Source organism: Pelobates fuscus, chromosome 2, assembly GCF_036172605.1.
Source record: "Pelobates fuscus isolate aPelFus1 chromosome 2, aPelFus1.pri, whole genome shotgun sequence".
Taxonomy (NCBI): domain Eukaryota; kingdom Metazoa; phylum Chordata; class Amphibia; order Anura; family Pelobatidae; genus Pelobates; species Pelobates fuscus.
In genome coordinates, this window is record NC_086318.1 from 70,592,673 (window position 1) to 70,608,097 (window position 15,425).

General features: G+C 38.4%; 1 protein-coding gene across 1 annotated transcript; it reads left to right on the forward strand.

The window, feature by feature from the left end:
* The first annotated feature begins 301 nt into the window (after positions 1-301).
* Positions 302-14,896, forward strand: LOC134586148 (alpha-1,4-N-acetylglucosaminyltransferase-like). Its single transcript, XM_063441654.1, has 3 exons — positions 302-369; positions 11,428-12,071; positions 14,309-14,896. The coding sequence occupies exons 2-3, from the start codon at positions 11,457-11,459 to the stop codon at positions 14,894-14,896; spliced, it is 1,203 nt and encodes a 400-aa protein (XP_063297724.1). The 5' UTR covers positions 302-369; positions 11,428-11,456.
* The last annotated feature ends 529 nt before the right edge of the window (positions 14,897-15,425 follow it).

The following is a 15,425-nucleotide window of genomic DNA, read 5'->3' on the forward strand; positions in this document are numbered from 1 at the left end:
AGATGGCTGGGAATATGGGACAAACATATATTTTTTGTTTCTAAATTACTATTCTAACTAAACAGCTGTCCAGGGGGAGACTGAACTGGAACAGAAAAATGTTTCCAATGCAGTTATTTGAAATTCACTTTGATTTAACATAACATTTTCCAGTCCAGTTTTACTCTGTATGTGTTTACTAACAATAGTTGGGTTCAGCCCTGTACTATATGGTGACATGGCAAGTTTTGTGTTACAGCAATGTCAACATTGATTAACATGCAAGACTAAGAACACAGAGAGAAAGCCAAATAAAGTCAGTAGCTCACCGTACAGACACACATTTCTTGTGAATGGATTTCAGCAATGCTTTGAATGTACTACTATAAGGTATGATTTGTCTTTCTTAATAATTATCAAAGCATAGTGTGTTAATGCAGTTTGCTTTTTAATACTATGATATATAGTGATTAAACAACATTTTTAAAATATGCATATGTGCTTTTAATTTTATTTTTTAATCTTTTGGTATTAATGAAGAATGATATAAAGTAGCATATTTTGACACTTTAAAACAACATGATATTTTAAATGCACATTTTAATAGATGTTTACTTTTTATATCTCAAATTCACTTGAATTAAACCCAAAATATACTAATAATTTGCAAATATAGTTAAGTGCTGCCAAGGCTCATTTAAATGTGAATGAAAAGCATCTATCTCACAATCAAGTTTTCAATGTAAGCAAAAAAAAAAAAGACATATTTCTGTTGGGGAAAAATGTAAGGTTTATAAACATACATTTGTTTAAACATGTTATAGCCATAGAATATATGTCAAATAAAACAATGTGTGATTTTTAGAGCGTTACGTTTATAGTACTCTTATTTAGTTTGTGTTCCATATTTTGAGGTGTATAACATGAATATAATATTATGGGAGTGTGAAATTATTTTTCTAAGACAAGAAATAAAAACGGTGTATTTCAATAGATAATTTTAACAGGTATACTCTAAATCATTATCAAGAAAAAATATTTATTTCTCGTGTGAATTCGGAATAAGCAATTCAGTAACTCCAAGAGAGAAGTACAGTGATGACATTTAAATCATCAAATTAAAGAGAAATAAATAGTTTAACTCCCTCTAAGTGTTAAACATGTAAAAACAAAAGCTTTCACTAATACGCAACTTCAGGGGAAATAGAACATAGACCAGCTCTTTAAAGTGGAGAATCCCTTGAATCCCCACGCTAGAGAGCTGGTTGTAAGTGCGAGCCATCGTAAAACAGGTAGGTCCTAAAGTGGGGACCACCTGTATAAATAGTTAATAGTGATGCACTGAGCAGGCTAAATACTCAGCCATGGGGATAAAAGAACTGTTAATAGACATGGGGGCTGGAGGAGGAGCTGACACTAACCTGGCAGGACCTGTTCCTCTGTAGCTCCCGACACACTGGGCTAATATCGCACATATAAAGCTAATACTATGGCTATAAGGGGTCCCCAACCACAGGAGGACTAATACTGAAAGCTGGTGTTCCTTTTGGGGTCCAGAACGAAGTCTCGGACCGATCAGTAACCCTGCCTATCTTTGCAGTCCACCGAGTCTGCCGCGCATGTGGCGCTGAGATTCAGCCGGTCTCCTGATACTAAACGTTTTCCCCAAAGCCCACTATTGCAGCCCTGTTACTCCACCTTTAACTGGTGGTGTTATCCCGGTCCCCACAAGGGCATACAGAATCGGAGGAAGAGCTTACCTTGCCGGGTGCCTTGAGTCTTACGAAGTGCATCCAAGGTGGCTGCCATGATCAACCCTCAGGAGCCAGGAGTGGAGGGAATCATTTGAAGCCTGATTTGATGCAATTTGCCAGGAATTCTGACATTGACTCAGTGACCGCTCCACAGTAATCACCCCTCCTATTGTTTCACATTTTATTTTTACTTTTACTTGAAATATCTTTTACGCATCTACAAAAGCTAATAAAAAAAAACACTAAATAGATTCAAAATCTTGTCCTTAGTTTAAAAACACTGAGTGTTTACATGCTTTTTTGTTGCAAGTTATAGGGCTATAAGTACAAGTAGGACATAGCTGTTTCAACATATATATTTTTCAAATGTATCAATAGTGACATTGTACCAGTGTAATCTATCATAAATCTCTGAATCAGATTTTTCTAAGTAGACCATGGTATTCAATATGGGGCAAATCCAGTCTTTTCTACTAGCCACTTAGTCACAAACACTGGCCAAAGTTGGCATTTATATTTGTTTGTGTGTTAAAAATGCCAATGTTTATTGTGACTAAGTGGCTACTAAAAAAGACTGAACATACCTCATTTGCAATACCTTGGGTTGTCTTCTTTTGCAAATGGTATTCCATCATGGGGGTAATTCTAATTTCTGGGCTACCATACATTCGCAAAGGCTAGATAACCAATCTGGCAAATTGAATAAACAGAAAATCAAGCCTTATATTTGACCCTGTAACTTTCAAAAACACTATAAAACCTGTACATGGGGGTTTTTCTGACTTTTGACCTGGGTTGTCCCTAAAACAGTGCAATCAATAAAATTAATTAATTATCTAAAAATATTACATAATTAGGCACATATAATTTAAATATAAACATACATATTTATATATTTGAAATCTATGTGTATATTTATGAAATTATTTATGTAATTATATATATGGATAATTCTAAGTGTATTTATATATATATATATATATATATATATATATATATTAATATAAAATACATGTATAATTAAATTACACGTGTTTATATAATATATATAAGAACTCTATATATATGTATATATAAATAGAAATAAAAAAAATTATAAAAATAAATAAAAACTAATATATATATATATATATAGATGTAATTTTATTCTAACTTTATTTTGATATTAATATATATATATTGTAACGGAGCTCCGTGTACCCCGACCGAGTACCCTCCGTTGATGGATGCTCCTAGCGCTCTCAGAGGACTCCAAGCACTGCAGACGACACCACAACCACCGCAGGCTCCACAACCGCCGTAGCTTAACTGGAGCCGCGCCGTCTTCCGTCCACCCTGGAATGAACCTTCAGCATTCAGGAACGTGTGGGGAAGATCTCTCCTCCTGGAGAGCGTATCCGGAACAAGCTCTTAAAAGAGCTAAGTGATTAAGAGCTCAGGGGAATATGCAGCGCATAGCAATCCCCAGTGTGATATAGCAGTTCCCTCCAATAACGAGACAAGGCTACGTATTGAGGGTCAGAAGAGGTCTTAGCGGTATTCGCCTGTTTGCGCTGCCGATTTCAGTTCCATGCGTTCACAGGCAAACACCGCTGTTCGCACGCAAGATGGCCGCGAACACGTGGAAAAGTCCCGAAATGGCGGCCACCTATTCAGAGCACAGGGAATTCGCATGAAATCATGCGAACGGCTGTATTCTCCAGTAATGTGATTCTTATGCAATATATTCGCCTAAATCTCCTGGCTGTTAGGTTATTTTAGTAGTCCAAACCTACAGCATAGATAAAGGGAAAAAGACAGTCTAATACAAGTCCATATGCCTGAATTCAGGGTTTACAGTGCAATATAGTCCAGGACCATAGTCGCAGGGGAGGAGGCAGGCAAGCAGGCCTCTCCAGGACAAAGTGGCGAAGGGCACTTCGTCACATATATATATATATATATTAATATCAAAATAAAGTTAGAATAAAATTACATCTATATATATATATATATATTAGTTTTTATTTCTTTTTATAATTTGTATATATATAAATAAAATTATATATATATATATATATATATATATATAGAGAGAGAGAGAGAGTTATTATATCTATTATATACACATGTGTAATTTAATTATACATGTATTTTTATATTAATATATGTATATATTAATATAAAAATACACTTAGTATGTCATTATATATATGCAAGATATATATACATATTATATCTCATAAATATACCTATATTATAATTTTTTTTTATTTACTAACATTTTTATTTTCCAGCAGCAGGGAGACTGCCTGACAGCACAGGCAGTCCCTCTGCATTCAGATATTTGGACACCTATTGTGGCCATGTGACCGCTCTGTTAGAGTGATCACATGGTCGCGGGGGCCTAATTTGCCAGGGGGGGGGCTTTCTGGGCTTTCATACAGTCCCCCCAGATTTGGAGCAACGCCGACCACCTAGTCTGATATTAATTAGTCTATATTAAGTCTGTAACTCATAGCTGAGCACTTACTATAAAAAAGGCCTGTTTCTTCTTATTGTGATCTAGCATCCAAAACAGCTCAATATTGCATAGATGTAATATTTTGACCCATGTGATGTCTTGTTATTGCATATATCGATAATGGAATTTTATAAAGATGGAAAAGGATATAAAAAGATATCCAAAGCCTTGAAAATGCCAGTCAGGACTGTTCAATCACTTATTAAGAAGTGGAAAATTCAGGGGTCTCTTGATACCAAGCCAAGGTCAGGAAGACAAAGAAAGATTTCAACCACAACTGCCAGAAGAATTGTTCGGGATAAAAAGAAAAACACACAGGTAACCTCAGAAGAAATTTAACCTGCTCTGAAAAAAGATGGTGTGGTTGTTTCAAGGAGCACAATACCATGACAAAAATGAGCTGCATGGTCGAGCTACCAGAAAGAAGCCTTTACTGCACCAATGCCACAAAAAGCCCGGTTACAATATGGCTGACAACATCTTGACATGCTGACACGCCTTACAGCTTCGGGCACAATGTAATTTGTAGTGACGAGACCAAAATAGAGCCTTATGGTCACAACCATAAGCGCCATATTTGGAGATGATTCAACAAGGCCTATAGTGAAAGGAATGACATTCCCATTGTGAAGCATGGTGGTGGCTCACTGGTTTTTTTGTGTGTGTGTGAGCTCTAGAGGCACAGGGAATCTTGTGAAAATTGATGGCAAGATGAATGCAGCATGTTATCAGAAATTACATGCATTCTTCTGCATGAAGGCTGTGCATGGAATGCTCTTTGACTTTCCAGCATGACAATGACCCTAAGCACAAAGCCAAGTTGACCCTTCAGAGGTTACAGCAGAAAAAGAGGAAGGTTCTGGAGTAGACATCACAGTCTCTTGACCTTAATATCATTGAACCACTCTGGGGAGATCTCAAATATGCGGTTCATGTAAGATGACCAACGACTTTGCATAACCTGTGGCATTTTGCCAAGACGAACGGGCACCTGTACCACCTGTAAGAATTAAGGGCCTCATAGACAACTATTACAAAAGACTGCACACTGTCATTGATGCTAAAGGGGCAATACACAGTATTAGGAACTAAGGTTATGCAGACTTTTGAACAGGGGCCATTTATTTTTTTAATTTGTTGCCATGTTGTATTTTAGGATTGTTCCATCCTGTTATAACCTATAGTTTAATATAAATCTGGTAAGAAATAAAATAAATGTATATTGCCTGCTCACTTATATTTTCTTTAAAAATGGTACATAGCATACCATTTCTCCAAGGCTATGCAAACTTTTGAGCAAAACTGTATAGCTCCATTTTTTTAGTTAATAAACAAACAAAACAATTATATATAATAACGGCATTGCAAATGTGAGATTTCTATGGGAAAAGCAGGTTTTATGACTTGATTGGTGTATATAGATCTATGTTGTTTATAAAGGGATTTTATAGTGTAAGGAATACAAAACCCTTGCACCCCTCTGCTTATAAAGGGTTAATACACCCTTTTAACACTTACAAAATTCCAGCACTGATCTCCCTTTAGTTCTGGGTGAGCGCTCCGCCTCCTCTATCGTCATTGCTTTAATTCCTTCTTATGAGGATTTTAAAGATGCTGGATGTCCTCATGTAGAGCATGATGATGTCCAGCATCAGTAAGGTGACCAAAAGTCTATTAGTCACCAAGAACTGCCCTTAGTAGCTTCCTGATTGAAAGCCACTAGAGGCAGTCTTAGTCCTGCAATGTAATTATTACAGTTTCCTAAAAACTGATTTATATTGTAGGAATAAATGGGACTGGAAAACTGCACCCAGACCACATTAATAAGGAGAAGTGTTTTTTGTGACTAAAATGTCCTTTTAATATAAAAATTAAGAATTGATTTTCTCACCCCTCCTGGGTGAAATGTTTATTCCTTATTCTTGGGTACTCTACCAGAGGCCTGGGAGTTTGAGGGTTCTGCACAGTATCTTAGCTATTCCTAGAACAGCAATCTCAGATGCCCCACTTGGAATCTGTTGAAGCCATTCTCCCAACTTGGGAATTACAGCCCCAGGAGCTCCTATCACAACTGGAACTACTACTGCATTCACTTTCTACATCCTTTCTAGTTCTTCTTTCAGTCCTTGGTATTTCTCCAACTTCTCATGTTCCTTCTTTCTGATGTTATAGTCACTGGGTATTGCCACATCCACCATGACTGCAGTCTTCCATTCCTTGTCTACCACCACAATGTCGGGTTTGTTGGTCAGCACTTGCATGTCTGTCTGGATCTTGAAGTCTCACAGGATCTTAGCACTGTCATTCTCGACTACCCTTTGTGGCATCTCCTTTTTGGACTTAGACAGGTCCAATCCATATTCTGTGCTGATGTTTTGGTACACAATCCCAGCAACTTGGTTGTGTCTCTCTGTGTATGCTGTTCCTGGTAACATCTTGCATCTGGCTACTAGGTGCTGGACTGTCTCAGAGGCCTCTTTGCACAATCTGCACCTTGGGTCTTGCCTGGTGAGGTAAACTCCAGCTTCTATTGATCTGGTGCTGCTAGGATTAGTGCCTCAGTCCTGTCTTTCAGTCCTACCTTTTCCAACCACTGGTAGGATTTTGGCATGTGAGCCACATCCACTATCTGCCAGTGGTACTCCCCATGGAGAGGTTTGTCTTGCCAAGGAACCTCCTCTTTTTCTGCATCCTCTATCTGTTGATGTCTAAAGGCATTTCCTTAGCAGTTCATCTTTGGAAACCATTTTCATAATGAACTTGTGAATTCTCTGTGTTTCACCCAGGACTGTGACCTTGACACTCATCAGGCCCAGACCTCCTTCCTTCCGGCAGGTGTACAGTCTCTGGGTGCTGGATTTCGGGTAGAATCCTCCATTCATAGTGAGTAGTTTTCTGGTCTTGACATCCATGATCGCCAGTTGTTCTCTTGGCCAGGTTATTATTCCAGGTGGGTACCTGGTGACTGGTAGGGCATATGTGTTGATGGCTTGGATCTTGTTCTTCAGAACCTGTCTGACTCTTTAGAGGTACTTGGATGTTGCCTCTTCCTCATGATGGCCATGCATTTATGGTACCCCGAGGGTCTGGTAGCTGTTCTCTACATCTTCTATTTGGTTTTCTGGAACTTCAACTCCAAATCTGGCTAAGGGGGTTGAGGCCTATGCAGAACCGCATTGGGAGAAGCGCGTAACCTTGATATATGCCACATTTGATGTTCACTTGAGTTATTGTCCTGGAATTGGCTTCTAGAGTTGTTTTCCACTTACCCATCAAGTTATTGATGATGGCTCTAATTGTCTTGCTGACCTTGAGAGAGCCAAGCATTCCAGTATTCCAGTATCCAGGCCGTGCACAGATTGGTCTGTCTGGTCTTAGAATCCCTTGTGACTCATTGGTCTACCAGTAGTTGGTGTTTTGATCCTCTGGTGTTTTTTTCCAATCCCCTTCATGATTAGTATTGATCAGCCTTGTGTTAGCCAGTCAGAGTGAGAGCCTGTTGTTAGTAGTGTGCTTCTATATCTTCGACTGTGATGGTTACTGGTTCCTGTTCTAGCAGCATGCAGTGGTCTGCTTTCAGGTCTAGTAGCCACTGGGCCTCGGTGGCAAGAGAAAGCAACGTTTCTTCCACCCTTCTCAGACTCTTCCCCAGTAATTTTGACCGATGCCGCAGCCCATACAGGGTTTGCAGCTATCTTTAGTGACTCCTGGTTAAGAGATTTCTGGCCATTTGAGACCCATGATCTACCCTCATTCCACACTAAATCTGCTCTATTCGAAATCTACCCAATAGTGGCTGCCTTCAAAGCATGGAGACATCTATGACAAGGGAAAGTAGTAAAATGCCTCTCTGATAATAAGCAGCATGCAACATCATTAATAAGGGCACATCCACATCACTTACCATTCTGAGACTAAGTCGACGACTGATATGGTTAGCGGCTACGCTGCAATTTCACATCACTTGTATACACGTCCCAGGACGCATTAATGCAGCCGCTGACGCATTGTCTCGATCTAATATGCAGGTTTTCTTCAGAGCCCATCCTACAGCAAACATAAGTCCGGTCAGCACCCCCACATACCAAGACCTCATCCTGGACTAGAACGCCTCTTAACACACAGCAGATATCTGGCCGGCTCGGCCCTCTCTACCAATACATCACGGGCATACAAAAGAGCATTCACCCTCTATACCAAATTCATGTTAGATTACCAGATAAGCGGCAAACACTCTCTAGACTCCAGTGTGGTGTGTATCTCCTTTTGCCACCTTAACTTAAAGTTATCACTAAACACCATAAAGCTCTACCTCACAGGAATACAGCATCACATCTTACGTGCCTACCCTAGCACAAACTTCCATGTCTACCTATCCTGTTAAGAATATACTGAAAGGCGTACAACACTTAAACAAACCCACTACCACTACCAGACTTCCAACTGACACGCCTACATTTTGTGCACTTTTAGACATTCTAAACACCAACCCATTTGAAACACACGCTAATCTGTTAATTAAAATGGCAGCTTATCTAGCCTTCTATGGCTTCTTACGGCTAAATGTAATCACTACCAATAACATCACGTCTAACTACCTGCACCTGAAAATGATGAGCCAACAAAAAATACTGACCATTACGTACTTAACATTGATCACACCAAAACAAACCAGTTAGGCCCTCCTACTAAAGTATGCTATTATCCCACCAGTAATCAATGGTGTCCTGTTAAATTGACACATATTGTTCAGCTCTAGACGGTCTTAACCCTCAATAAACCATTACTACCACCGTTACATGGCAAACCTACGAAGTTCATATTCTACATCAGATCTCTTTTTATTAGACTCGGTCTTGACCCCTTGACTTTTTCTGGCCACTTATTCAGAATTGAAGCTGCTTCAGCAGCATCAAGCCACAATGTCCCTGCTCATATAATTAAAAGACTTGGATGCTGGAAATCAGCAGCATATACCAGTTATTTATACCACAACCAGAAAAGGAATTGAGATTAGCATTTAAAGGTTTAGCTTTGTAACATGTATGTAATAAAGGTTATTTGTATACATCAATTTTTGCCCTCCTTTATTTTAGGCCTACCCCATACGTCGGTTCCGGCACACTACAACCGTCTTGTGCTTACTTCTAATTATTATTATATTATCTTACTATTACTGCTTATGTCCCCAACTACAAATATGAAGGCGTGGCTTGTAATTGTGGAAGGGGTTACCTGGCTATAAAATCTCAGGCCCCCTCCAAGACAGAACCATCACCGCAAGGTTGATCCCTCCCACCTTTATTACAATTCAATGGGTAGGCCCTCTTTTATTTGAGGCCTACCCCATACGTTGGTTCCGGCACACCACAACCGACTTGTGCTTACTTCTGATCATTATTATATTATCTTACTATTACGGCTTATGTCCCCGACTATATATATATATATATATATATATATATATCCACATTAATAAGGAGAAGTGACTAAAGGACACTATAGTCACCAAGACCACTTTTCCTTATTGGTGCAGTGTCCCAGTCCCACTTAGTCCTACAATGTGAGACAATATCATATACATGTGTGTGTCTGTGTTAGCACCAAGCACCAAGCACCAAGATATAAGATGAATAGTTCATGAAAAAAAACTTCATTAGACTGTACAAATTATTATGTGCAATCACATAGCTTTCAGCAACAAGGCATGGTCATATGGTCAAATAAAATAAAATAATATACATGCTGGTTAAGTGTGAGAATAACAAATTAAAAGAGAGGAGCCTGCACTGGTTTAAGTTAGCCAGCTGAAAGCCAGTGCAGATGCCACACCACATCTGAGATCAGCAGACTTATTTGAGATCCTTATTCTATTCCCAATCTGAGGAACAACTGTCTGGCCCATGGAATTGAGTCTCAAGCCGACCCAGGGTGTCCCTTATGCCACAGTTGCCCTCTTGAGGGGCCTTATGGGAAGAAGTCAATGGATAAAAGTCAAGAACTTGGTTTCAAACCACCACAGGCCCCATCCAGAGCACTTCAGGACCACGAGTGAGGATATGCTCAGCCTCAGACGGTATCTGTCTTGGAGAGGAGACTTCGGCAATCTGGCTGTGCTAGGAACATGTTTCAGAGACATTGACATTGATAAGTTGCTTCTCGGTACTCTGTAGAGGTAGCTTTATGACCTCTGTGACCTGCTGCCTTGCCGCCAAACGTGCCCAGAAGATTTAAAAGATGCGGCCCAGTTTGGCCAGTTACACTGCAACCAGTGTGGCAGACCATTCAGTAGCAATCGCCGACATCTTGGAAGGAACGTGGACTGATGGAGCAGATGTAATTGGTTGCAGTAGGTGGACTCCTGGAATCGGGATATCCCCCACTGGTCCAAAGAGGAGGGGCGGTAGAGAAGTCAGATCCAATCGACCAGAAACAGTGCCAGGAGAGCAGCTTCTCTCCAACGCCTACCCCGTCAGAAGGCTGCAAAGTTCACAATTCGGGCAATCCAGGTGAGGAAAGCCCCGAGTTTGGTGTCACTCAATTCACCAATGCGTGCCTTTAACAATAAAGGCAGTTTTGCCATTTGATCTGCAGATTGACTGTAGTTATTTGATTAATTCTTGTGCCAAGCTCAGGAGCTCATGCAGCACACATCCACTCAACTTGACAGTCAGGCTCTGTCCCTTGTGATGTTTTAGTACCTCACCTCCTGTAGATTGTAAGCTTCTCATCAACCTATTATTTCTCTAACATTTTGTAATTGTCTCATTTATTGTTAAATGTACATCTTTATAATATTGTGAAGTGGTTTGGAATACGTTGGCACTAGGTAAATGCTAATAATATTAATAATAATAATAATGATAATAAATTTCTGCATTTGCAGCATTGAATAGCGAAATGGTGCACATACTGACTCAAGGCAGCATGACCGCTTCTAATTAAAGTGGTCATGGTGTTTGGAGTATCTATTTAAAATAATAAAAATAATAATAATGATAATAATAATAATAAATGACTAATTATTAAAAAAAAATGTTATTTTACAAGAGCATTGCATTTAAAAAAAAACGTAGAAGCTTGCACAACGGGAAGCATATAACATTGATATAAAATTAAAATGCCTACCCAGTTTTCTAAAATAATGTTGATAATTACATTAATTTCAATTTCTCTTGTTTTATCCTACAGCTGATTTAGGAACCTGAAGTATTACAACAATGCTAAGAGCTCTAAAGATATTTTCCTTCTTACTCTCTGTGATATCGTTTGGATACTTTTTTAGAGAAACCATTAAACAGAACAGCATACATCTCAGCTATTTTAAATTGCTAGAAAACACAACTTTTAAAACTTCTAAACAAATCACAATTCAAATGAAGTATGTAATATTTCAAGAATCACCAAGAACAACCTCTAGCAACACAGGTACGACAAATTCAGAACAGATAACTCAGGATGACATTGCAACTGAAGGAGATGGCATCCCTACCTTGAGTGCCACAAGTAAATTGTTGAATACAGAAAGTTTAATTTACAATAATGTGAATCTATCATATATTCTACGACTAGGCAATGGTATAATATTTCTCGAGACTGGAAACAGGACACCATCTTCCTTGGTGCTATGTGCAATTGAATCAGCTGCACGTGTATATCACGACAGGCCAGTAGTTTTCTTCATAAATGGATTATCTGAAATAAATTCAGCAGATGATAAGGATTCAGCACAAAGGAGAATCCAGATTCTCTCATCTTTTCCAAACATGTACATCTTCCCTTTAAAACTAGAAGAAGTGTTTAAGGATACACCGCTTTTGCCATGGTACGAAAGGGTAAGTTTATTGATGGACGACATATATGGATGATGGACAAACCAGTGATTATGATCAAGGGTGGCAATGGAACTCTTTTGTTCTTCAGTTAACCTTAAGTGTGCCACAAACACATTGACATCAGGACTATACTAAGTCAAATGGAGTCTTCAAATGAGGCTGCAACAATTACACAGGCAGCAGGGGTGGAATTTTATGCCACTTAGACATCAGGGAATGCAGCCTCCCTTAGTGGTAGGAGGCCGATTTGAAGATTGTGTGTGCGACTGTGGTAGTGCCTGTGTGGCAATTACTGTGTGTGGCTGTGTGCGTCTGAACGTGTGACTGTATCTATCTGACTCCTTAACATATAGATGTGTCACTGTGTGTACGTTACTGTGTGTCTGTGCATAACTGTGTATGTGTGCTTGTGTGTGTGACTGTGTATATTTAGGTGACTGTGTGCATGTGTATGCATGCGTATGTATAAATTACTGTGTGTGTATAATTGTGTAATGTGGTGAGAATGCACATGTATGTTTATGAGTGCATGTACGATTCCATATCTGTGTATGTAGGCATGCATGTCACTGTGTAAAAAAAGTGTAATAAACAGACAAGCAGTAAGTGGATTAATAGATAATTATGTGGGTTAAGAAACACAAAAGGTTGAAAGGGGAAACTCCCAAGAAGTGTCAGGAGACACACAAAGCGATTAGTGGGTGCAGATTGACACACAAAAGTTTAAAAATCAAGTGGCTGGACAATATACATGTACACCCTGAGTGACAAAACACCTAGGTGTGCCTCTGCACTCTTTACAGGAAATGTGAATGGAGGCTAAATTAGTCAAAAGCAGGGCGAGTTGAGAACCACTAGAATATGTGTACAGTATTGTTATTCATAATACCATCAAATCATTTAAGCAACTTAGTTAAGGTTATTCACTAAACTGGGATTTGAAGAGATTTGACAAAGGAATTGTATGCTAAAATAATTGAACTATTCGCCCACTAGAAGATTTAGGGTTAGTTATGTGGAACCTGACTAGTGATTGATAGCTAGCCTCGACATTACAAAAATAATACATAAAATTAGTGACAATCCTATGGGATTATTATATTACAATAATGGAGGTATTATATCTTCTATGCCCCGACATGCCATCTGGTAGGTAGAGCACATCTCAATAATGCTTAAAACAATCAATGGTGCAGGTCAAAAAACCCTGTACACCCACCTGTAGGCTAGTATGCCAACTAATCAGTCTACATAAGGGTTTCACTACTACCAGAGCTCATTCTGCAGTTGGCTTTCCGTAGGTTAAGAATGTTTTTTCTTGACACAGTGGGGGGTTTTCCACCCTTTTTTTTTTTTTTTTTTAAATAATTTTTTTAATCCTTTTTTTACAATTTTACAAATGACATCAGTTATAATAGATTTTTAATTCTGACTTTTTGGGGGGCTAAGAAAATGAAGTATTAGAAGAAACTAGTCTTCTGAATTTGTTTGCACTTTAAGAATATTAATAGGAATAATAATGTACACCCATATACACAGACATTGCTTGATAAAGACACAATTTTATGTCTAAACGTTGCCCACTTTTTTGGTTGACTTAATAAATCACCAATACACCATTGCATGCTATGGTTCATGGATACCATCCCATTTTCAGACATTTAAAATTGTCTAAAACCATGCCTCTAGTGACTGTCAAACAAACAGCCGCAAGAGGATCTTCCACATCAAAACTTTTACATTTAGTGTCATCAAGTACCCTCATGATAATGCTGAATGCTTCCAATGCTTCTCATGGTGAAGCAATGGATTAAATGCTTCTCGATAAGGAAAAATGTATTTGGCAGAGTGTTGTGTTTTCCACAGATGCAGCCTATGTCCCCAATGTTCTTCTGAGAAACATTAGATTGGCCAAAAATCCTCATAACAAATGCTGAGTGGCTGCACTAAAGAAATTGACCTAGCACTGGAATAAAGCCAAGTTTAGACACTTTTTTTAAAAGGCCCTGAATGTAAACACTAATTGGAACACTCTAAAAATAGAAATGTTATTTTAACGTTAAAGTGTACGTTTAGGCTATTGCCAACACTAACAATTAACATAGCAAGAGATAAGAGCTTCTAAAGTAAACACTTTTTTAAAACAGGCTTGAAAATTAAATCTATTTATTAATATTTTAAGGTTATTTTTCTTCCTTTTTTACTTTCTCTTTATACATATTTGATTCTTGTTCTAGATTAACAGTACTCTTCAACTCCATTGGCCCCACATAACTGCAGATGGCTGCAGATTGGCCCTTATATGGAAATATGGAGGTATTTATATGGACACAGACATCATCTCTATTCGATCCATTCCAGAAAACAACTTCCTTGCAGCACAATTCTCCCAAGATTCAAGCAATGGTATTTTTGGACTATCTCCACATCACAATTTTACTTGGAGCGGCATGGAAGATTTTGTGAAGAACTATAATGGAGCAATATGGGGACATCAAGGTCCTCAGCTTTTCACACGTGTCCTGAAGAAATTTTGTGACATACCAAAGTTTACAGCAGTCGAAGATGTCAATTGTGGAAATATCTCCTTCTTGCACCCACAACGCTTCTATCCTATTTCATACCCTAATTGGAGAAGATATTTCCAGACTTGGGACAAGTTTCCAACATTTAATGACAGCTATGCACTGCATCTCTGGAATAAAATGAATAAAGAACACAGGACTATGGTACCTGGGAGTAACACATTGGTAGAGCATCTCTACCAACAACACTGTCCCACCACATATGGAGCTCTTAGGAGAAATGAGAGTAATATTCTTTAATTTTACAGGAAATAAATGATAATGGAATGAGTTTTCTTTACTAACCCACTTACCTTATTTATCTGCCATAAAAAAATATTCATAAAAATGCAAACTATAATATCAATGTGCTTTCTGCAGGCATTATATATAAATATATATATTGAGACTGAAATGTAGATATATTGACATGTATTGTATGGCATAAAATAATATAGTATTTTTATCTTAAAGGGACACTATAAACACTAACATAGAAACATAGAAACATAGAATGTGACGGCAGATAAGAACCATTCGGCCCATCTAGTCTGCCCAGTTTTCTAAATACTTTCATTAGTCCCTGGCCCTATCTTATAGTTAGGATAGCCTTATGCCTATCCCACGCATGCTTAAACTCCTTTACTGTGTTAACCTCTACCACTTCAGCTGGAAGGCTATTCCATGCATACACTACCCTCTCAGTAAAGTAATACTTCCTGATATTATTTTTAAACCTTTGTCCCTCTAATTTAAGACTATGTCCTCTTGTTGTGGTAGTTTTTCTTCT

What these genes read in the sequence shown, in the direction of transcription:
- LOC134586148 (XM_063441654.1), top strand. Translation starts at nt 11,457, where the DNA reads ATGCTAAGAGCTCTAAAGATATTTTCCTTCTTACTCTCTGTGATATCG. An exon ending in TTTTGCCATGGTACGAAAGG is followed by an intron (nt 12,072 to 14,308) that starts GTAAGTTTATTG and finishes TTCTTGTTCTAG; the next exon opens with ATTAACAGTACTCTTCAACT.